The sequence below is a fragment of the Babylonia areolata genome, chromosome 7 (assembly GCF_041734735.1).
Source record: "Babylonia areolata isolate BAREFJ2019XMU chromosome 7, ASM4173473v1, whole genome shotgun sequence".
In the NCBI taxonomy this organism is placed as follows: Eukaryota; Metazoa; Mollusca; class Gastropoda; order Neogastropoda; family Buccinidae; genus Babylonia; species Babylonia areolata.
The window spans coordinates 4,002,284-4,022,631 of record NC_134882.1 but is presented as its reverse complement, the minus strand read 5'-3'; the positions used below and the strand labels follow the sequence as shown (position 1 = coordinate 4,022,631).

The following is a 20,348-nucleotide window of genomic DNA, read 5'->3' as shown; positions in this document are numbered from 1 at the left end:
TTTTCCTATTTTTATGCAAATGTTGTATTCTTTGCACGACATTTTCCTGTTCGAAATTCGTATATGGAAAATAATTGCAAACTGGTGCAAACCGTTCCTGAATGAGAAGTAACTGAGTGCATTGTGTGTGACAAATGTTGGAGCTACGTATGATGATGTACTGTGAAGAATGTGTGACACTCTGACACAAAAGTACATGTAAGTATGCATCTCACAGGGAAGACAACAACAACAATGATGACGATAATGACGATTATTATCCTTATCAGTAATAGTAGTAGTAGTAGTATCAGTTTCAGTTTCAGTAGCTCAAGGAGGCGTCACTGCGTTCGGACAAATCCATATACGCTACACCACATCTGCCAAGCAGATGCCTGACCAGCAGCGTAACCCAACGCGCTTAGTCAGGTCTTGAGAAAAAAAAAATCTATATATATAGCTTACATAAATAAATAAATAAATAATAATTATGATATTTAAAAAAAAGGTAGTAGTAATGAAAATAATGATAAAATAATAATAATAATAAAGAAATAATTAAATAAATAAGACAACAATGATGATAAATAAGCAAATAAATATAAAACATGACACACATTCACACATACACCCACACATGCATAACAGATATGCCCCCAAAACGCAGTTTCACAGATATGAAAGCACAGTCAAATACATATAAACGTACATGAGCTCCAACACACACACACACACACACACACACACACACACACACACACACACACACACACACACACACGCACACACCACAAATTACCCTGCACCTCCTCTACCCCCTCCTCCACACACTCATTTCTAGTCTATGTATCGCAGCTTCCACGGCACACACACACACACACACACACACACACACACACACACACACACACACACAAACGTAGTAGTATCATTATCATTATTATTATTGTTGTTGTAATTGTGATGTATATTAACGGAAAACAAGATGACTAGAGCCACAAATAGAGGAAGCAGAGGAAAGACGAACCTCTGACAGTGCAGCACTGAGGTCCGGTGTGGTGTCTGTGGTGTCCAGGGTCCTGCGAGGTGGACATCTACCTCCTGGACATCAACGACAACGGTCCGGTCTTCGTGCCGGCCCAGCTGACGGCCTACGTCAGAGAGGGTCAGCCGGCGGGCACGCACGTCATCACGCTGTCGCTGAACACGTCAGACCCGGACCTGAGCCCCAACCAGGGCCCCTACAGCTACCGGCCGCTGCCCGGCCCTGCCGCCCAGTTCTTCGCCATCGCCAACGACACGGGCGTGGTGACCACCACCCGCCCCATCCACCGACACCTGCACGAGCTCTTCCACGTGCCCGTCATCGTCTACGACCAGGGCGGCCTGGGCGGCCAGCGGATGTCGTCCACCCTCACCTTCACCGTCCTCGTCACCGACGTCAACAACGCCCCGCCCCAGCCCCGCCCCCTCACCGTACGCCTGGCCGTTCTGGACGGCATGACGTCACGGGGGGTCATTGCCGACGTCCGGCCGCTGGACGTGGATGAGGAAGGCAACTACACGTGCCGCATCGTGTCCGGGGACGACGACCAGTCCGTGTTCACTATCCCGGAGGGGTGTGGCCTCAGGCTGGGGGCGGAGCCAGAGCGGGAGTCGTACGCGCTGGGCGTGGCCGGGTCTGACGGCAGCTTCGATGAGGTGAGCTACACAGTGAAGGTGCAGGTGCGGCGCTTCGGGCTGCCCGTGTTGCACAACGCGGTGGCCGTGGAGCTGGCCCGCATGCCGGTGGCGGCCTTCCTCAACACCAAGTACGTGGCCTTTGTCAGCGCCGTGCAGAGCCTGTTCGGACAGGCCAGCCAGCCCTTCGTCATCAGCCTGAGGGAAGCAGACTCCGGGCTGTACGTGTACCTGGCGGTGGAGGAGGGCGAGGGCGTGGTGCCCCAGACCCTGCTGGCCCAGAAGCTGACAGGACTGCAGGCCACGCTGGAGAGCCGTGCCGGGGTGGACGTGCAGACGGCGGCCGTGCAGCTGTGTGCCTCCTCCTCCGACCCCTGCCTGCACGGCGGGAACTGCAGCACGCGGGTGACCTTGACCCCCGGGCTGGTGTCGCACAGCGGGCAACACCTCGTGCTGACCTCGGCCACGCCGGGTTTGGGGGAGGCGTGCGACTGCCCTCCAGCCTACGGTGGGGACCGGTGCCAGGCGGCGCGCGAGCCGTGCGGGGAGAGCTTCTGCAGCCACGGGGGCACGTGCAGGGACGGCGCCTGCGCGTGCCCGGAGCCCTGGACGGGGCCGTACTGCCAGGAGGACGTGGATGAATGCCGGAGCCAGCCGTGTCAGTCTGGAGGCACGTGCACCAACCTGGAGGGCTCCTTCGCCTGCCGCTGCCCGCCCGACTTCTACGGCCCGCTGTGCCAGAACCGCTACCACTGCGTCAGCCACCCCTGCCTGCACGGCGCCACCTGCCGGGACGACATGGACGGCTTCCGGTGCCTGTGTCCTTACGGTTACTATGGCGACGTGTGCCAGGGGTCCAGCCTGGGGTTCGGGGAGGACTCCTTCGTGTCGCTGGCCCCCCTGGCGGACCACAGCTCGCTGATCGTCACGGGCTACCTGGCCACCGTGTCCAGCCACGCCCTGCTGCTCTATGAGCAGGTGCTCCTCCCGGGACAGGACAAGGGCTACCTGGCTCTGCACGTGCTGCACGGCGCGCTGACCTTGACCTTCAGGCTGGGGGGTGAGGGTCAGGGGGTGGTCCGCGTGCAGGTCAACGGCACCAGGGTCAACACGGGTCACTGGTACAGACTGGAGGCCATCGTGCAGTCACAGGTCTGTGTGTGTGTGAGTGTGTGTGTGTGAAGGAGGGTGGTGTAAGTGTGCGGGTGGTGGGTGGGTGACAGTGTAATGTGTGCGAGTTTGGGAGGGTGTAGTGGAAGTGTGTACATGAGTAGGTGGGTTGGGGTGAAAGTGTGTGTGAGTGAGACAGAACAGAACAGAATTGAAATTTTTATTCAGTCAGGCCAAAGCCCCATTTGAAGGGGTGTGAACATGAGTCACATTTGGAAAAGCATAATATACTCAGTGAGAGAGAGAGAGAAAGTGTGTGTGTATGTGTGTGTGTGTGTGCACGTGTATGCTTACATGTGGATTTGTGTGACAGAATGTGTGTGTTCATATATTTGTTTGTGAGAGAAGGAGAGAGAGTGTGTGTGTGTGTGTGTGTTTAAGTGTACATGTGTGAATCAGTGTCTTTATGAACATTTTGTTATAACGGTTTCCTTTTCACTGATCTCGAATTCTCTCCGTGTGTGTGTGTGTGTGTGTGCTTTGCGTGCGTGCGCGTGTGTGTGTGTGTGCTTTGCGTGTGTGCGTGTTTGTGTGTGTGTGTGCTTTGCGTGCGTGTGTGTGTGTGTGTGTGTGTGTGTGAACAGAAGTCGTCCCTGGTTGTCCAGAGGTGCGGGGATGACGGCCAGGGCTGTGAGCCCTGTGACCCGCACAACACGGCCTGCTACAGCAGCGTCACCTTCCCCTCCAGGTCCGTCTGCACGTGCGCATCCACGTGGGCACACACGCGTGCACGCGCACACACACACACACACACACACACACACACACACACACTCACTCACTCACTCACTCACTGAGCAAATACTGGCACACTCGCCTGATACCATTTGCTGTTGATGACTGATGGTCAGGTTTAGAGCAAAGGAAAGAAAGCTCGCTTTTCGCACATACACACACACGCACGCAACACACACACACGCTCTCTCTCTCTCTCTCTCTCTCTCTCACACACACACACACACACACACACACACACACACACACACACACACACGCACACCTTATGCCTGGTCGTGCATTTGATAAACTAGCTGTTGTTTTGTTTTCTTTTTCATAGCAGGTGGGCTAATTTGACGTCCGGCTATTGCCAGCCATAATAAAATTAGTCATAATATGTTTCTCGAACATAGTTTTACACGATCACAATAACCATACTGATATTGGAGATTACACACAAGGTTGAAAATGTTATAACTCACTCTCACGTTGATCATGATGGTATTATAGTGATGGTAATAATGGAATTCGTGTACATAGATCCACGTCCAGGTCCCACAGAGACGCCGTTTTCATTTGAAGTGTATTAGTATTTCCAAACATCGTACTCAGCTATTTCTGGAGCCCTCCCTAATCAATTCGGGACTCCTTTTACTCAGTTCTGGAGCTCCAGTTTATCAATTCTTTGACAAATCTTGTTCAGTTTTGGAGTTCCCTTTACTCGGTTCTTTGGCTTATCTTGCTCAGTTCTGCTGCCCCCCTTCCTCAGTTTGGGACTCCTCTTAATTCTAGAGTTCTCTTTTCTCAGTTTGGTACTTCTCTTACTCAGTTCTGCAGTCTGAAAAACATGTGTTTTCAGTCTGAAACACGTTCTGCTGTCTGAAACACATGTATTCTGCTGTCTGAAACACATGTGTTCTACAGTCTGAAATACATTGTTCTGCTGTCTGAAACACATTATTCTGCTGTCTGAAACATTATTCTGCTGCCTGAAACACATTATTCTGCTGTCTGAAACACATTGTTCTTTTGTCTGAAACACATTTTTCTGTTGTCTGAAACACATTTTTCTGCTGTCTGAAGCACATCTATTCTGCTGTCTGAAACGCATCATTCTGCTGTCTGAAACACATTATTCTCCTGTCTGAAACATGTATTCTGCTGTCTGAAACACATTATTCTCCTGTCTGAAACCTGTATTCTGCTGTCTGAAACACATGTATTCTGCTGTCTGAAATGCATTGTTCTGCTGTCTGAAACGCAAGTGTATTCTGTAATCCGAAACGCAAGTGTATTCTGTAATCCGAAATGCAAGTATATTCTGCATTCTGAAACTCAGGTATCATGCACTCTGAAACTCAAGTATTTTGCAGTCTGAAACGCAAGTATTCTTCTTCTTCTTCGTTCGTGGTTCAGGGCTGCAACTCCCACGTTCACTCGTATGCACACGAGTGGGCTTTTACGTGTAGGACCGTTTTTTCCCCGCCATGTAGGCAACCATACTCCGTTTTCGGGGGTTTCTGTACCCTGAAACGCGCTGTTTCAGACCGACGGCTGTGGAGGGGGTGGGGCTGTGGGTGGGAGGCGTGGAGGAGGTGGGGGTGCTGCTGGGACACCCCGGGGAGGTGGTCAGCCCGGGCCTGGAGGGCTGCCTCCACTCGCTGCAGGTCAACGGCCGCGCCCTCCTCCACCTCCCCTCCGCCCGCCGCCACTCCAACGTCACCCTCACCTGCCCGCGCCGCTCGGCCGCCAGCCCGTGCCGCCAGGTTCGAGTCTGCGGGCCGCCCGGGGCCGGCGTGTGCGTGGACCGCTGGGCCCAGCCCGAGTGCCGCTGTACCGAGGAGTGGAGCGGGCAGCGATGCGAACTCAGTGAGTGCAGGGGGGTCGGGGGGGAGGGCGGGGGGAGGATGATGTGTGGGGAGGAAGTGAGGGGGTTGGGCGGGGTCAGAGTTGGTTTTGCATTGGGGGTGGGGGGGAGGGGGCATTGAGAGATGGGGCGAGGGGACGCGGTGGTTTGGGGAGGGGGTGGGGGGGAAAGGGTTCGTTGAGAGATGGGGTGGGGGAGGGGACTGGGTGGTTTGGGTTGGGGAGGGAGCACTGAGAGAGAGGGGTGAGGAGTAGGGGACGGTGTCGAGGCTCTCTCTCTCTCTCTCTCTCTCTCTCTCTCTCTCTCTCTCTCTCTCTCTCTCTCTCTCTGTCTGTCTGTCTGTCTCTCTATCTCTGTGTGTTTGTGTGTGTGTGTTTGACTCGGACCCCAAACTGAGCATGGGGACTGGATGTAAAAGAAAGTGCACCAGTGCTTGTATATTATCCTCGTAAATAAAGAATTTTATCTTGATTGTCTTGTCTCCCCTGCCCGGCACCCCCCCCCCCCTCCCCATCACCCACTCTCCATCTCTCTCTCTCTTTCTCTGCCTGTCATTCTTTCTCCAATTCCCTCTCTTTTTCCTCTCTCTCTGTCCCCCCCTCTCTCTCTCTCTCTATTCACTTTCTTACCCCCTGTCTCCCTCTCTCTCTCTCTCCCTCTCATTCCCCACTCTCCCCCCCTCCCTCAAGCTCTCTCTCTCCCCCCTCTCCCTTTAGCACTCTCCCTCTCCCTTCCCCTCTCTGCCCCCCTCCTCCCCCTCTCTCTCTCTCTTTCCCCCTCTATCTCCCCCTCTATCTGTCTGTCTCTCTCTCTCTATTCCTCTCTCTCTGTCTCTCTCTCTCTATTCGTCTCTCTGTCTCTCTCTCTCTATTCCTCTCTCTGTCTCTCTCTCTCTATTCCTCTCTGTCTCTCTCTCTCTATTCCTCTGTCTGTCTCTCTCTCTCTCTATTCCTCTCTCTGTCTGTCTCTCTCTCTCTATTCCTCTCTCTGTCTCTCTCTCTATTCCTCTCTCTGTCTCTCTCTCTCTATTCCTCTCTCTGTCTCTCTCTCTATTCCTCTCTGTCTCTGTCTCTCTATTCCTCTGTCTCTCTCTCTCTCTCTATTCCTCTCTCTGTCTGTCTCTCTCTCTATTCCTCTCTCTGTCTCTCTCTCTCTCTCTCTCTCTCTCTATTCCTCTCTCTGTCTGTCTCTCTCCCGTCTGCGCCCACCATGCCTTTCTCTGCCTCACAACGCTGACTCACGGTGCACGCCCTGATTGTGTGTCACTGTCCTGGACAGAAGCGCAGCCGGTCAGTTTGGGCAGCGAGTCCAGAGTGACCTACACCGCCAGGGAGGCCTACCGACGTCGGCAGCTGCTGAGCATGGCTGCAGGCACGCGGAGGAAGCGACGGTCGGCGCCGGAGGACAGTTCCAGCCTCTCACTGCGTGTCCGCGCCTCCCGCGTGTCGGGGGTTCTATTCTCTGCGCACACTGCTGACAGCATGTGTGTTGTGTGGGTCAGTGCCTTGTTGACGTGTGTGTGTTGTGTGAGGCAGTCACTTGTTGATGTGTGTGTTGTGTGGGGCAGTGACCTGTTGACGTGTGTGTTGTGTGGGGCAGTGCCTTGTTGACGTGTGTGTTGTGTGGGGCAGTCACGTGTTGATGTGTGTGTTGTGTGGGGCAGTGCCTTGTTGACGTGTGTGTTGTGTGGGGCAGTCACGTGTTGATGTGTGGGGCAGTCACGTGTTGATGTGTGTTGTGTGGGGCAGTCACTTGTTGACGTGTGTGTTGTGTGGGGCAGTGCCTTGTTGACGTGTGTGTTGTGTGGGGCAGTCACGTGTTGACGTGTGTGTTGTGTGGGGCAGTCACTTGTTGACGTGTGTGTTGTGTGGGGCAGTGCCTTGTTGACGTGTGTGTTGTGTGGGGCAGTGCCTTGTTGACGTGTGTGTTGTGTGGGGCAGTCACGTGTTGACGTGTGTGTTGTGTGGGGCAGTCACTTGTTGACGTGTGTGTTGTGTGGGGCAGTGCCTTGTTGACGTGTGTGTTGTGTGGGGCAGTGCCTTGTTGACTTGTGTGTTGTGTGGGGCAGTCACTTGTTGACGTGTGTGTTGTGTGGGGCAGTGCCTTGTTGACGTGTGTGTTGTGTGGGGCAGTGCCTTGTTGACGTGTGTGTTGTGTGGGGCAGTCACTTGTTGACGTGTGTGTTGTGTGGGGCAGTGCCTTGTTGACGTGTGTGTTGTGTGGGGCAGTCACTTGTTGTTGACATGTTAATGTGGGATGGTGGGAAGCTGGCCAACATTATGGCGTGTTGGTGCATGCCATGTACAAAATGTGTGTGTGTAAAAGAGAGAGAGAGAGAGAGAGAGAGAGAGAGAGCACATATAGGGTAAGCCTATAATTCACACGTACATGCACCTGATTGTGTCAGTGAGAGAGAGAGAGACTCCATGTATTTATTAGCTGTGTGTGTGAGAGAGGGAGAGAGAGTAATGTGTTTTCAGTTATCTGTGTGAGTGAGTGTATGCGTTTATATACAGCTCTGTATGCGTGAGAGAGGAAAAGATTGGCATGAAAACTGCCAGTGTACATGTATATTTATTTTGGTAGTAAACCAACACTCCCCAACATCGAACATCACTAAGTTTGCCAAGCGTGCCAACACACAAGATGAATGTCGTCAACGGTGTAAGGGAAATAACTCAGAAGATGATAAATATATGACTATGAAGCAGTCACCTCCCTTCACCCAATCAAGTACGGGGAGTGGATGTAATCTGGTCGTTCCAGAACTCAGTTAAAAGATGTATTGTATTGTATTGTATTGTATTGTATTGTTCTTTTTTGTCACAACAGATTTCTCTGTGTGAAATTCGGGCTGCTCTCCCCAGGGAGAGAGCGCATCGCTACACTGAGAACGCCACCTCTTTTTCTTTTTCTTTTTTTTTTCTTTTTTTGTATTTTTTCCAGCATTGGATCGTTTTTTTATTTGTCTTCCTTTCGAAGTGGATTTTTCTACAGACTTTTGCTGTGGTTCTTTTTACGTGCGCTAAGTGCATGCTGTACACGGGACCTCGGTTTATCGTCTCATCCAAATGACTAGCGTCCAGACCACCACTCAAGGTCCACTGGAGGGGGTGAAAATACTGGCGACTGTGCCGTGATTCGAACCAGTGCGCTCAGATCCTCTCGCTTCCTAGGTGGACGCGTTACCTCTAGGCCATCACACCTGATATTTTATGTCTCTCTTGTAAAGCAGACTTGTGACTCCAGTTGTTCACTCAAACATGCACATGTAGACACCCACTAGTAAAACACCCACGGGTGAACACCTACAGGTAAGCTTTGTCTGATAAACACCCACAGGTAAAACACCTGCAGGTTAACTCCCACAGGTACAAACACCCACTCACAAATAAACACCCACAGGTAAAATACCAACAGGTTATGTTCCAAAGGTAAACACCTACAGGTAGCACCCACAGGTGAAACACCGACAAATAAACACCCACAGATAAAACAGCCACAAGCAAAACACCCACAAATAAACACCGACAGATGAACACCTGTAAGTAACCCTATAGGTAAACACCCACAGGTGTGTTCGGCTCGGCAGGGAAGTGGCATCAACTGTCACCCCCTCACAGACACAAGTCCAAGCTAAAGAATCAGTCAGCTGTGGCATCGACCAGGAACAAAACCTGCAGTCACCTTTACTGTCCCAGTTCACTTGTGTTCCCAACACATGAGGAGGAAGGTGATGCAGTGTCCGTGAGGGTCTAAGTTCAAACCCCACTCTCACCCTTTCTCCCAAGTTTGACTGGAAAATCAAACTGAGCGTCTAGTCATTTGGATGAGACGATTAACCAAGGTCCCGTGTGCAGCACGCACTGAGCGGACTGTAAAAGAACCCATGGCAACATAAATGTTGGTCTTTGGCAATTTTTTTTTTTTTTTTATGTTGATAAATACACAGCTGCATGCACTGGAGAGGCCTAGCAAAGCGTGTTGGGTTAAATGCTGCTGGTCAGGTCAGGCACCTTTCCAGGAGAACGTGGTGCAACGTAGCTACAGACACCTTTTGACTGAACGCGCGGTGACGCCGCCTCCCTTCAGAAAACTGAAAACTAAATCTTCAATCTGCACCCCCCCACCCCCACCCCCACCCACCCCCCTCCCCACTCCCCCCGACCCCCCCAACAGGCGGAGGAAGGGGCGGTGAAGTTGGCGCTGTCGTCGGGGCAGCCCATGATGGTGGTGGCCGACCTGGTGGACAACGCCTGGCACACCCTCACCCTCACCACCGCCGCCTCCAACCTCACCCTCACCCTGGACAACCGGCCCACGCTGTCCCAGTCCCGCGTCTTCCCCGCCCTGTTCCCGTTCCACTCGCTGGACATTGACCGCATGGATGTCGGCGGGGCCACCATGCTGCCCAACGGACGGCTCTTCAAAGGTCGGTGGGGTGGAGAAGGGCGGTGGAGGGGTTGGGAGGTGATGCTGGGTGGGGGTGTGGGTGTGGACGGGATCTATGAATAATGTGTAAGTCACAGGTTGGAATCTTTTGATCTGTGTCTGTAGGAATGAGAGTGTGTGTGTGTGTGTGTGTGTGTGTAAGACAAAGAAGAGACAGGGAGATAGAGTTATGGGTGATATCTTCAATGTGTGTATGTGTGTGAGCGCGTGAGCGCGCGAGCGCTACCGATTCAGCCATGATACGATATGTCGGTTCATTGGTAGGTGGTGGATGTTTGTTTTTGGTTTATGTGGGGATGGGGTGGACGCATTAGTGCAGTGCACAAAGAAGTCGGTGTGTGTGTGTGTGTGTGTGTGTGTGTGTGTGTGTGGCGACAGGGATGCTTATCAGGGCTACATCAGATCGAATCGTGAAGTAGCAAGAGGAACGACTCACCTTACGAACTGACGCAGAAATTTGTTTATACCTTGAAGCCTTTCCTGCATTCTCCCCAACAGAACTTTTTAAAACAGTAGCCATGTTAAAAAAAAAAAAAGAAAAAAAAAGGTATTGTGCTTTGCATTTTGAATGAGACAGAGTTCTTTTCACATTATATTCTTTAGTTGGGTTGGTGGTGTATCAAGAGTCAGGGTTTGTGCCTGTGGGTAAGTATTGTACATCGTTGTTGTTGTTGTTGTTTGCATTTCAGGTCAAGAACTCTGTATTTTTTGGCGGCGAAAACATTGTGTACATGTAAGATAGGGGTGAGTGTGTCACTCACGCGCATGTGCTTATGTGTGCAGATGTGTTCCTGACAAGTCAGATTGTCAACAACAACAAAAAAAGATGTTTGTGTATGTGCTGTGTGTACATGCAACATTAATTAATACGACAGTCGATGACTTCTGAACTATTCAGTGTGTGTGTGTGTGCGCGCGCGTGCGTATACGTGTGTTTATGTATGTGTGCACGTGCGCGTGCGTGTGCGTGCAGGATTGGAAGGCTGCATCAGCGAGTTCCGCATCAACGGGCAGAAGCTGCCCCTGAACGGCACCTCTGAGCGCTACACGATCCGGGCCAGTGGGGGGGTGGTGCGGGGTTGTGAGGCGGTTTGTCGTCACAACCCGTGCGGCGAGGGCTACAGCTGTCGGCCCAACGGGGAGCTCTACAACTGCAGCGCCCTGGCCCTGGCCGCGGAGCAGGGCGGTCTTCAGCCCGGAATCATCGTGGTCATCGCCCTGTCCGTCCTCCTCCTCATCGCCATCGTCATCATCTTCGTCCTCTTCCAGGTCCGGCGGGGCTGGTTCCACCGCTGTCTGCCCGCCAAGCAGGCCCGGGAGAGCGGCGGCGGCGGCAAGAACCTGAGCGCCGACAAGCTGACTGGCGGCGACAGCAGCAGCACGACGCACAGCCGGAGCAGCCCTCGCTACGCGGACAACGCCCAGCTGGAGGAGATGATCATCCGGAACCACATCGCCGAGGAGCTGGCCGGCCAGAAGACCACCTCGCTGTCTGTGCGGCCAGACCTCATCGGTTCCAACCTGTCCGAGCTCGCTCCTCCTCCGACGACGACGACGACGACGACAGCCCCGGCCACGCACTTCGCCGACGGCACCATGATCATCGAGAACGTCGACCACAGCAGGCTGGGGGTGGGGGTGGGCGGGGCGGAGGGCGTTCCTGAGCACTACGACCTGGAGAACGCCAGCTCCATCGCCCCGTCCGACTCTGACGTCATCCAGCACTACCAACGCTTCCGCCACAGCCGGGATCTGAAGGCTCACCTCCACCCCCACACCCACCACTCCCACCACCCCCACCAGCACCGTGACCGCCACAATTCCGGACAGCACGTGCGGGACGGCACTCAGCCCCGACAGAGTCCGGTGTCGGTGACGGGGTCCGCGCTGTCCATGCCCGCCAGGCCGTCCCCCCTGCCGCTGTCCGCGCAGTCCGCCCGGCCCGCCTCCGCCCTGACCACCGCGCCCTACGCGGCTCGTGACGTGGCTCCGCGGGGGGTGTCCGGCTCTCATGTGGGCGGCTCTCGCTCTCAGGGAAGCAACTCGCTGGGCAGTCACCACAGCCACACCTCCTCCACCTCCTCCTCCAACAACAACCCCCCACCACCACCACAGCCCAACGGCCACGCACCCCGGAGCCACCACCACCCCCATCACCCTCCGTCAGACTCTCACGCACTGCGCTACACGCGGGGTTTGACGGTGGACGAAGTGAACCGCCTCAACGCCCGCGCCGACCTCCAGAACACGGCCAGCATGCTGGAGGCCGTGTCTTCGTCCAGCGAGGACCACCCCCACCCCCACCACCCCCACCCTCTCCACACGGGGCCCACGCCGGAGGAACCGCTGGACGGACACCTGCTGCTGGACCCTCCAGACTCCAGCGACAGTGACGATAGTGGGGCCAACGACTCCTTCACGTGCTCCGAGTTCGAGTATGACAACGAGCGAGGTGGCCGGATGGAGACGCCCAAGCCCGTCTTCTCCAAGCTTCCAGAGGTGGCGGAGGATGACGTCAGCGGTCCCCCCACCCCCACTGACCACCAGTCCAACGGGGGCTGGGCTGGGGGCGGCCCCCCGTGGGTGGAGGACAGGTCAGGGGGGTGCGGGGCCCTGGAGCTGGACAGCGTGCTGAACCTGGGGCCTCACTTCCACAAACTGATGGGCGTGTTTGCCGACATCGCCCTGCTGCCGGACACGGCGCGGACCCTGCAGGGAGCCGCTTCTAACGACCACGAGGAGTATGTCTGATGCTGGCTCTGCCGTGCCTGGCCTGGCCTCGTGTCACTGTGTGTGCGGCACAGTGGGCGTGTGTGTGTGTGTTTGTGTGTTTGTGTGTTTGCTCCGGAGAGACACTGAGAGAGAGAGAGAGAGCGAGATAGAGAGAAGCAGAATTGATGTCAAATGATGATGGTCTGTATAACAAAATGTGACAGCTTTTGTTATCGCCTATTCCATGCTTTTTATCGGATCTCACCATAAATGGGGCTCACAGATACCTGTGTGTCTCCCTGAATGACTTTGCCGTGTGTATGGGTGTGGGCGTGTGCACTTACGAGAGAGAGTCTGTGTGTGTGTGTACATCAATTCATGTTTGGTCGGCTGTGCTTCAGTTCAGCATTAATTAAGGTACTTGAAGATAACCAGGTGTTTGGTGTGGCGACATGAATTGTTTTCACTCGGAGAAAAAAATAGTTCATGCGCTGTCACTACAAACCTTTGATACCAGTGTCCTGGACTACAGCCCCGAGTGTTGACAGGTAACAACAAATGTCGACACTGCACTGCTGGACATTGCACGTTGTGACATAACTTTCGTGTAGCTACGACATTTTGCTGAAGCGCTGGCTGGACCTACTACATTCATTATAATAATTCAACGTCATGTCATAATAATAATGATAATAATCCACAGGTGATTGTTTGAAAGGGTTTGGTGTTGACCATTTTTGTCACAAGTTGAGTGTGATACGACATAACGGGGGGCGGGGGGGGGGACTAAACGGTGAGATGTTGGTGTGACTGAATCTGTGCGGTGATGTGAGATGGAGCAGTGATACCCCGGTTGGTGCCAGAGAACCAGTGACTGTGTGCAACTGCCAAAGCTGCCTGGGATGGCTCGTAGATCAGGTTCCTGTCTGACTCCATGGAAAGCCATCAACACAGCTGTTGTTTGTTTTCTGTTTCCCACACATTGGAAGTCTCCATTTCTGAATCAGAAAGGGCCTCTCATATGTTGGCAGGGTACTGATAACTTTCTGGTTCTGTCGTTATGTGCAGTAAGTGTTCTGTAAAACGCGTGGATGTCTGTCTGTGTGTGGTTTCAGCGGCTGTTCTAGCAATGTTATGATCAGAACTATTTTAATGATATGGGTTTTTAAGTCGGTCCTTTTTTTTTTCTTAATTATTTCAATGAGTGGAGTTTGTGTGTGTGTGTGAAGTCAAGTCAAAATTTTTATTTCAAGATGGTGATTGAATAAGCAACGTGTGTGTGTGTGTGTGTGTGTGTGTGTGTGTGTGTGTGTGTGTGTGTGTAATGATAATTAGATACGTCGGTCGACTCTTCACTGAATACAGGTTATACCCTGGCCGAAGAGCCAGAATCGTGGGTCACTGGAACTGGGCCTGGCTGTGCCTACAGAGAACACACATCAAATCAGCAATGGTCACGTTTCCTTTACCAGGGCACAAGGTGACATCAACCAAAGCCTTTAACTGGGCCCACCCCAACAATACTGTGGACACGGCATCGGTTTGAAGGGGTGCGACTCTTTACAGGCAATACCAATCGGGCTGCAGTAAGTGGTGAAATAAAGGGAGGCAACTTACGCTTGACAAATTACAATGAGTTGTCTCTCTTATGGCCACCACTTACGTGCCCGGATTGGTGGCTGTGCCTCCCCAGTGGTGGTCCCCTGTCACCAAATTGATGGGGGAGGAGAAATCACGGATAGTTAATCTTGTATATGGAGCGACAGTGAGATTTCGTTTTGGTTTTTGTTGGGGTGTGTGTGGGGGGGGTTGGGGGGGTTGTTTTTGTTTTGGAGGGGGAAGGGGGAGGGGGTATAATCCGAATCAGGGTACCAGTGGCGGTCACAGTGGAGTGCAGGTATAGAGAGGAAGCTCAGTTTTCATTGGGTCCTGCCTTCAACTGTTTCAGCATTGAAAAAAGTGATGTTGTTGACGTCAGTCGTCGCCTTCCTACACATTCTTAATGTTGTCACGCTTTTAAGAATTGAAGCTTACATGAGGAGTGGATACCTATGAGAGTGTGTGTTTGCACCGATGCTTAACAAGAGATTTACCCTGATACTCATTCAGAGACTAAGGTGCTATGAGAAGAGAGAAGGATATGAATAAATATAAGGTTGATTTCCATTGTTTGCTTGTTTTCTTTCAGATATAACCTGTTTGTTTGTTTTCTTTCAGATATAACCTGTTGCAGGTGTTTTACATACTGAATGGTGTCAAAGGATTGAAGGTGAACGATATCAGCCCATGTGATAATGATGCTGCTGCCTCGTGTTTGATAGTGCAATGCCTGAGTTGTTCTTTATGGCTTTACAGATATACAACACGGTCATGTAATTCTGGAGAATGTCCCACAATACCACACAGTGGTATAATTCTGGAGTAGTATTTCCCACAACACAACACAGCCATATAATTCTGGAGTGTATCCCACAACACAACACAAATAATTCTGGAGATTGTCCTATAACACACAGACATAGTTATAATTTTGGAGTGTGTCCCACAACACAACACAGACATACAGTTCTGGAATGTGTCCCATAACACCACACAGACATACAGTTCTGGAATGTGTCCCACAACACAACACAGACATACAGTTCTGGAATGTGTCCCACAACACAACACAGACATACAGTTCTGGAATGTGTCCCACAACACCACACAGACATATAGTTCTGGAATGTGTCCCACACCACAACACAGACATACAGTTCTGGAATGTGTCCCACAACACCACACAGACATACAGTTCTGGAATGTGTCCCACAACACAACACAGACATACAGTTCTGGAATGTGTCCCACAACACAACACAGACATACAGTTCTGGAATGTGTCCCACAACACAACACAGACATACAGTTCTGGAATGTGTCCCACAACACCACACAGACATACAGTTCTGGAATGTGTCCCAGAACACAACACAGCCGTATAATTTGGAGTGTGGCCTGTAACACAACACAGGCGTATAATTCTGGAGCATCCAGTTACATACAATCCTGTGATGTTGGAATGTGTTGAATACGTGTTAATATACTGCCACGTCATCAGCCGGCTATTCTTCTCAACTCTCTTCATCCCATAGGTCTTTAGTTATGATAAAGTCAAGATGTAAAGCTTCGTGATTTAGTCTTAAGTGTTCTTAGCACTTTTTTATATATTTAAATTTAGATGATCAAAAAGCAGACTGTTTTGGGCGGACTTGTTTTCAGTTTCTTTCTCATTCGCCACTTTGGTTTGAACAGTACTGTTTCCTCTAGCTGTGCTATGTCCTCAATCAGACCTGGATTTGCAAGTATTGAAGCAAAACGATCTGCGCATTTTGATAACGATAGTGTGAGAGATATTGAAGTATTGGTCGTTGTTCTGCCAGTGTTAGGCCAAGGATTGGTAGGGGTTTGGGTTTCTTTTTGTTTTTCTCTCTGCTTGTTGTTTCAAGTTTGGTCAGAGGTGGGTTTCTTGTCAAAGATGAAATACAGTTAGCAGCTTCGTTGCTTATTTCTGATGAAAGAAAGCATTGATACCAGTGTCGTGTGTCTGGGATGAGAGGAAGGATCGATTCCCAGAAGTTGCTTGTGACAATGTTTGATGGCTTTAATTGTGTGTTATAGTGATCCAATCAACAGTAACGACTTTACTCATCAAAAGAATGATTGATATTTTAGGTTTATCTTTCATATCAAATTAATGATAGACCGCTTATATGAATGATGCTTAGCTTTGTTTGAGATTGAAGGAGATGTTTTACTCATTTTGAGAGCTTGTGCAATGGCTAGCTGTATTGTTTGCCTGAGACCTGAGCGTGACGTGAAAGTGCTTGTGCTTTTAGATGAAACGATTAACATTGAGAGTTGAGTTACGTGGTGCCAGCCGATGTTTTGCGTTTCCCCCTTCCTTGCTTATGTGTCCTTGTTGGCCGGGCCATCACACGCTGACCACTGTGTCAGGGTCTGCCTTCCTCCCCACCTCACGTACAACACATGGGGTCCTCACTTAGGTCTTGGCAATAAGATAGGGCGGTGTGTTGCCCGGCTCTGACGAACACGTGAAAGGTAAAAAAAAAAAAAAAAAGAAAGAAATATGTTGCACTGAGCAGGAGAAAGAGTAAGGGGGGGGGGGGGGTGTCTGTTGTAACAGTTCTGAGCCGTATATCTGCTCCGAGTTTTTTTTTAATCGGCCAGCTCAAATCAAGGAGTCTTGCGAAAATGTAGTTTGAAAAGACATACTCACATAGTTTCTAGTTCGATGGGGCTGAAAATAGAATCTACCACACCAAACTGCAAAACCTACATCATACTATACGCTGTCTTATGGGGGTGACCGGCGTAACACCCCAATCCCTTTTCCAGTCACCATGCCACAGTGACCCTGCCAAGTCCACTAATGGGGGCAGGTCTGACGTCAACATCACCAGGTCTGAGGTCAAGATCATCAAAGGATCTTTTCAAGCACAGTTTAACTTAATGTTTCAACTGACTTTTGATCTCAGTTGGACGGAAAGAGTACACTCAGTGTTTATCCTACAGGTGGGTGTAACTGTCCTCAGTTCTTGACCACGTTTTGTCAAAACCCAAAGCTTGAACCACTCAGCCTGGGTGTTATAATGAAGTTTTATTTTCTTCCGTTGAACTCCAGAGGGCGCTCTGTGGCTGTATTGACATACTTGATTACCTCCCTTGTGGAGGACGGCGAGAGAAGCTGAAGTCTCTTTGGAGCTCTTCAAATTATGTCCCCACCCCACCCCCTTCGTTAGACAATATTATTTCTTCCAGATCAAAGCATGTCCTGTGATCTTTTGCTTCCACTCCCATCTTTGCTCAAAGCTGGCAGGAACGACTTCAGGATGGAGATGACAGTTGATAAAAACTATTACAACTGACTGCATAAGGGGGGATTGTCTACCTTAGCGTTTCGTCTGTGCCTGTTTCTATGTTTGTGTGCTGCAGATCACTCTAACACATTTTCATAAGCAGTCTTTTATGTGTAAGGATAAGCTGTCTCTCTTCAACTGTTGGGGCAACTGTATCCCATGTTCAGTAGAAGTGTGTATGAGGGTATTTTATTTATATTTCTGTAACCCAGCAGCTGCTGATTTAGATCACAGGGTCCTTGCTGTTTGCATATTGGTCAACACACATGCCTATACACAGGGGACTAGGCATTCATTTGGCTGATCTGCATATAAATTGTTGGCAATGGGAGACAAAAAAAAGAATTGAAAATTCCCTCCCCATCTATCAGACACTGCTGAGGTTCAAACTAGAGTACTTCCAGAAGCGTGGCACGTTGTCACTGGAGTTAACACATCACCAACTCTGTATTCATTCCACAGTGTAGCGATGGGCGGTGAACCGATTAGAATCCTGGCCTTTTCCTCTTCGTGTTAGGTACACGCTGCTCTTCTTCCCTCATCGTGTCTTCTTCCTGGACTCACTGGACTTTTGACCTTCCATCACGTGATACGTGGCACCCTGTGCTGTTTTTCCAGGTGCAGTGTCTCATCAGTGATCACTAATCAGACTTCCCGCTAGACTCCCGATTTCTCAGTGCAAGCTATCACCAAAAGTTGAATATTTCAGAGTGTAGAATATGAAAATGTTGCATATTTGATTAATTGTAACACGTCATGTAGAGGTTCCGTTTTCAGAAAACAGAGTTAGTACGGCTGTCTGAACAGGGGAATAAAATCAGTCTTGCGTTTTAAAGCCTGCTTGTAGAAATGAGTGCATAAAATTATGAGACATGCAGCCCCTAAATGCAGACGCATAAATGAAAAGAAAAACAAAGAGGAAAAAATATGTCCGTTAAGAGATAAACAATAGGAATGATTTTCACATATCAACGCTCAATGTCTGTGAACTTTTTCGGACAGATAAAAGATACACCCGGGTCTTGACCCCAGGGGGTGGCCAAACGTCATCCACACTACCATGATGATTCATTCAGACCTAACACACAAGGACAAGATGTTTGGTCTCAGTTCTGTAAGTAGACAGTGTCTGTGGCTCTTGCTGTCGGCAGTACACAGCGGAAAAGTGAAGGTCACAGCAAACTGCCATAATGTCCAGTTTCACTTCTTTGTTTTCTTCTTTTTTTTTCTTTTTCTTTTTAGAGAGAGAGAGAACTACTTGCTATGTAAATACATCCACTTTCCAACAAGTAGGTGGCACTGATTGTCTAGTTAGTCAAAAACTGTACCAAAGGATGGTCCATCTTCAACTAACAACTCGTCTTTCGCTTTTTGCCTCTCTTGACCATTCCATTGGCCACTTGCTTGTCGTTGAGGTGCTATAGTGTGAGCCCCAGTAGGTGTCACCAAGACAAAGATTATGTCACACGAGCTGTTGTGTGGACGTGTTCAGTTCTGTGCGTGATGTCAGCTGCTTTGAACTGTCTGTCTGTGGGGATGTATACACGAGAGGCGCCATGGCAGAGTCGGTTTGGTGTAGGACTTCTGATCCAGTGATCAGGGTTGGGGGCCCTGTTTCAGCCTGGTTTGTTGGGTTGTATCCTCTGGAAAGGCACTTCATCCAGTTTTCCTCACTCCAATCAGGTGTGAATGGCTACCTGACGTCAGTTGGCGAAGTAACTTAAAACGGCGCGAGGGAGAGGATTGGGCTCCTCCGGCCTTCATATTCCCAGACTGTCTGTGAATTCACTGCCTCTGGCCTTCATGTTCCCAGACTGTCTGTGAATTCACTGCCTCCGGCCTTCATATTCCCAGACTGTCTGTTAATTCACTGCCTCCGGCCTTCATATTCCCAGACTGTGAATTCACTGCCTCTGGCCTTCATATTCCCAGACTGTCTGTGAATTCACTGCCTCTGGCCTTCATATTCCCAGACTGTCTGTGAATTCACTGCCTCTGGCCTTCATATTCCCAGACTGTCTGTGAATTCACTGCCTCTGGCCTTCATATTCCCAGACTGTCTGTGAATTCACTGCCTCTGATCTTCATATTCCCAGACTGTCTGTGAATTCACTGCCTCTGGCCTTCATGTTCCCAGACTGTCTGTGAATTCACTGCCTCCGGCCTTCATATTCCCAGACTGTCTGTTAATTCACTGCCTCCGGCCTTCATATTCCCAGACTGTCTGTGAATTCACTGCCTCTGGCCTTCATATTCCCAGACTGTCTGTGAATTCACTGCCTCTGGCCTTCATATTCCCAGACTGTCTGTGAATTCACTGCCTCTGGCCTTCATATTCCCAGACTGTCTGTGAATTCACTGCCTCTGGCCTTCATATTCCCAGACTGTCTGTGAATTCACTGCCTCTGGCCTTCATATTCCCAGACTGTCTGTGAATTCACTGCCTCTGGCCTTCATATTCCCAGACTGTCTGTGAATTCACTGCCTCTGGCCTTCATATTCCCAGACTGTCTGTGAATTCACTGCCTCTGGCCTTCATGTTCCCAGACTGTGAATTCACTGCCTCCGGTCTTCATATTCCCAGACTGTCTGTGAATTCACTGCCTCCGGCCTTCATATTCCCAGACTGTGAATTCACTGCCTCCGGTCTTCATATTCCCAGACTGTCTGTGAATTCACTGCCTCTGGCCTTCATATTCCCAGACTGTGAATTCACTGCCTCTGGCCTTCATATTCCCAGACTGTCTGTGAATTCACTGCCTCCGGCCGTCATATTCCCAGACTGTCTGTGAATTCACTGCCTCTGGCCTTCATATTCCCAGACTGTCTGTGAATTCACTGCCTCTGGCCTT

The 20,348-nt window shown here is 50.7% G+C and overlaps 2 protein-coding genes across 2 annotated transcripts in view; both read left to right on the top strand.

The window, feature by feature from the left end:
- Positions 1-1,192, top strand: part of LOC143283669 (cadherin-related tumor suppressor-like) — a 366,856-nt gene extending 365,664 nt beyond the window's left edge. The window contains exon 16 of the mRNA XM_076589888.1: positions 1,055-1,192. The gene's annotated coding sequence lies outside the window, so the exon portion shown is untranslated. The remainder of the gene's footprint in view (positions 1-1,054) is intronic.
- LOC143284282 (cadherin-related tumor suppressor-like) lies at positions 135-19,559 on the top strand. The gene is made up of 7 exons (XM_076590976.1): positions 135-147; positions 1,055-2,811; positions 3,414-3,517; positions 5,093-5,415; positions 6,692-6,909; positions 9,593-9,845; positions 10,839-19,559. Exons 1-7 carry the CDS (start codon positions 135-137, stop codon positions 12,614-12,616), a joined length of 4,446 nt encoding a protein of 1,481 aa, XP_076447091.1. The 3' UTR covers positions 12,617-19,559.
- The last annotated feature ends 789 nt before the right edge of the window (positions 19,560-20,348 follow it).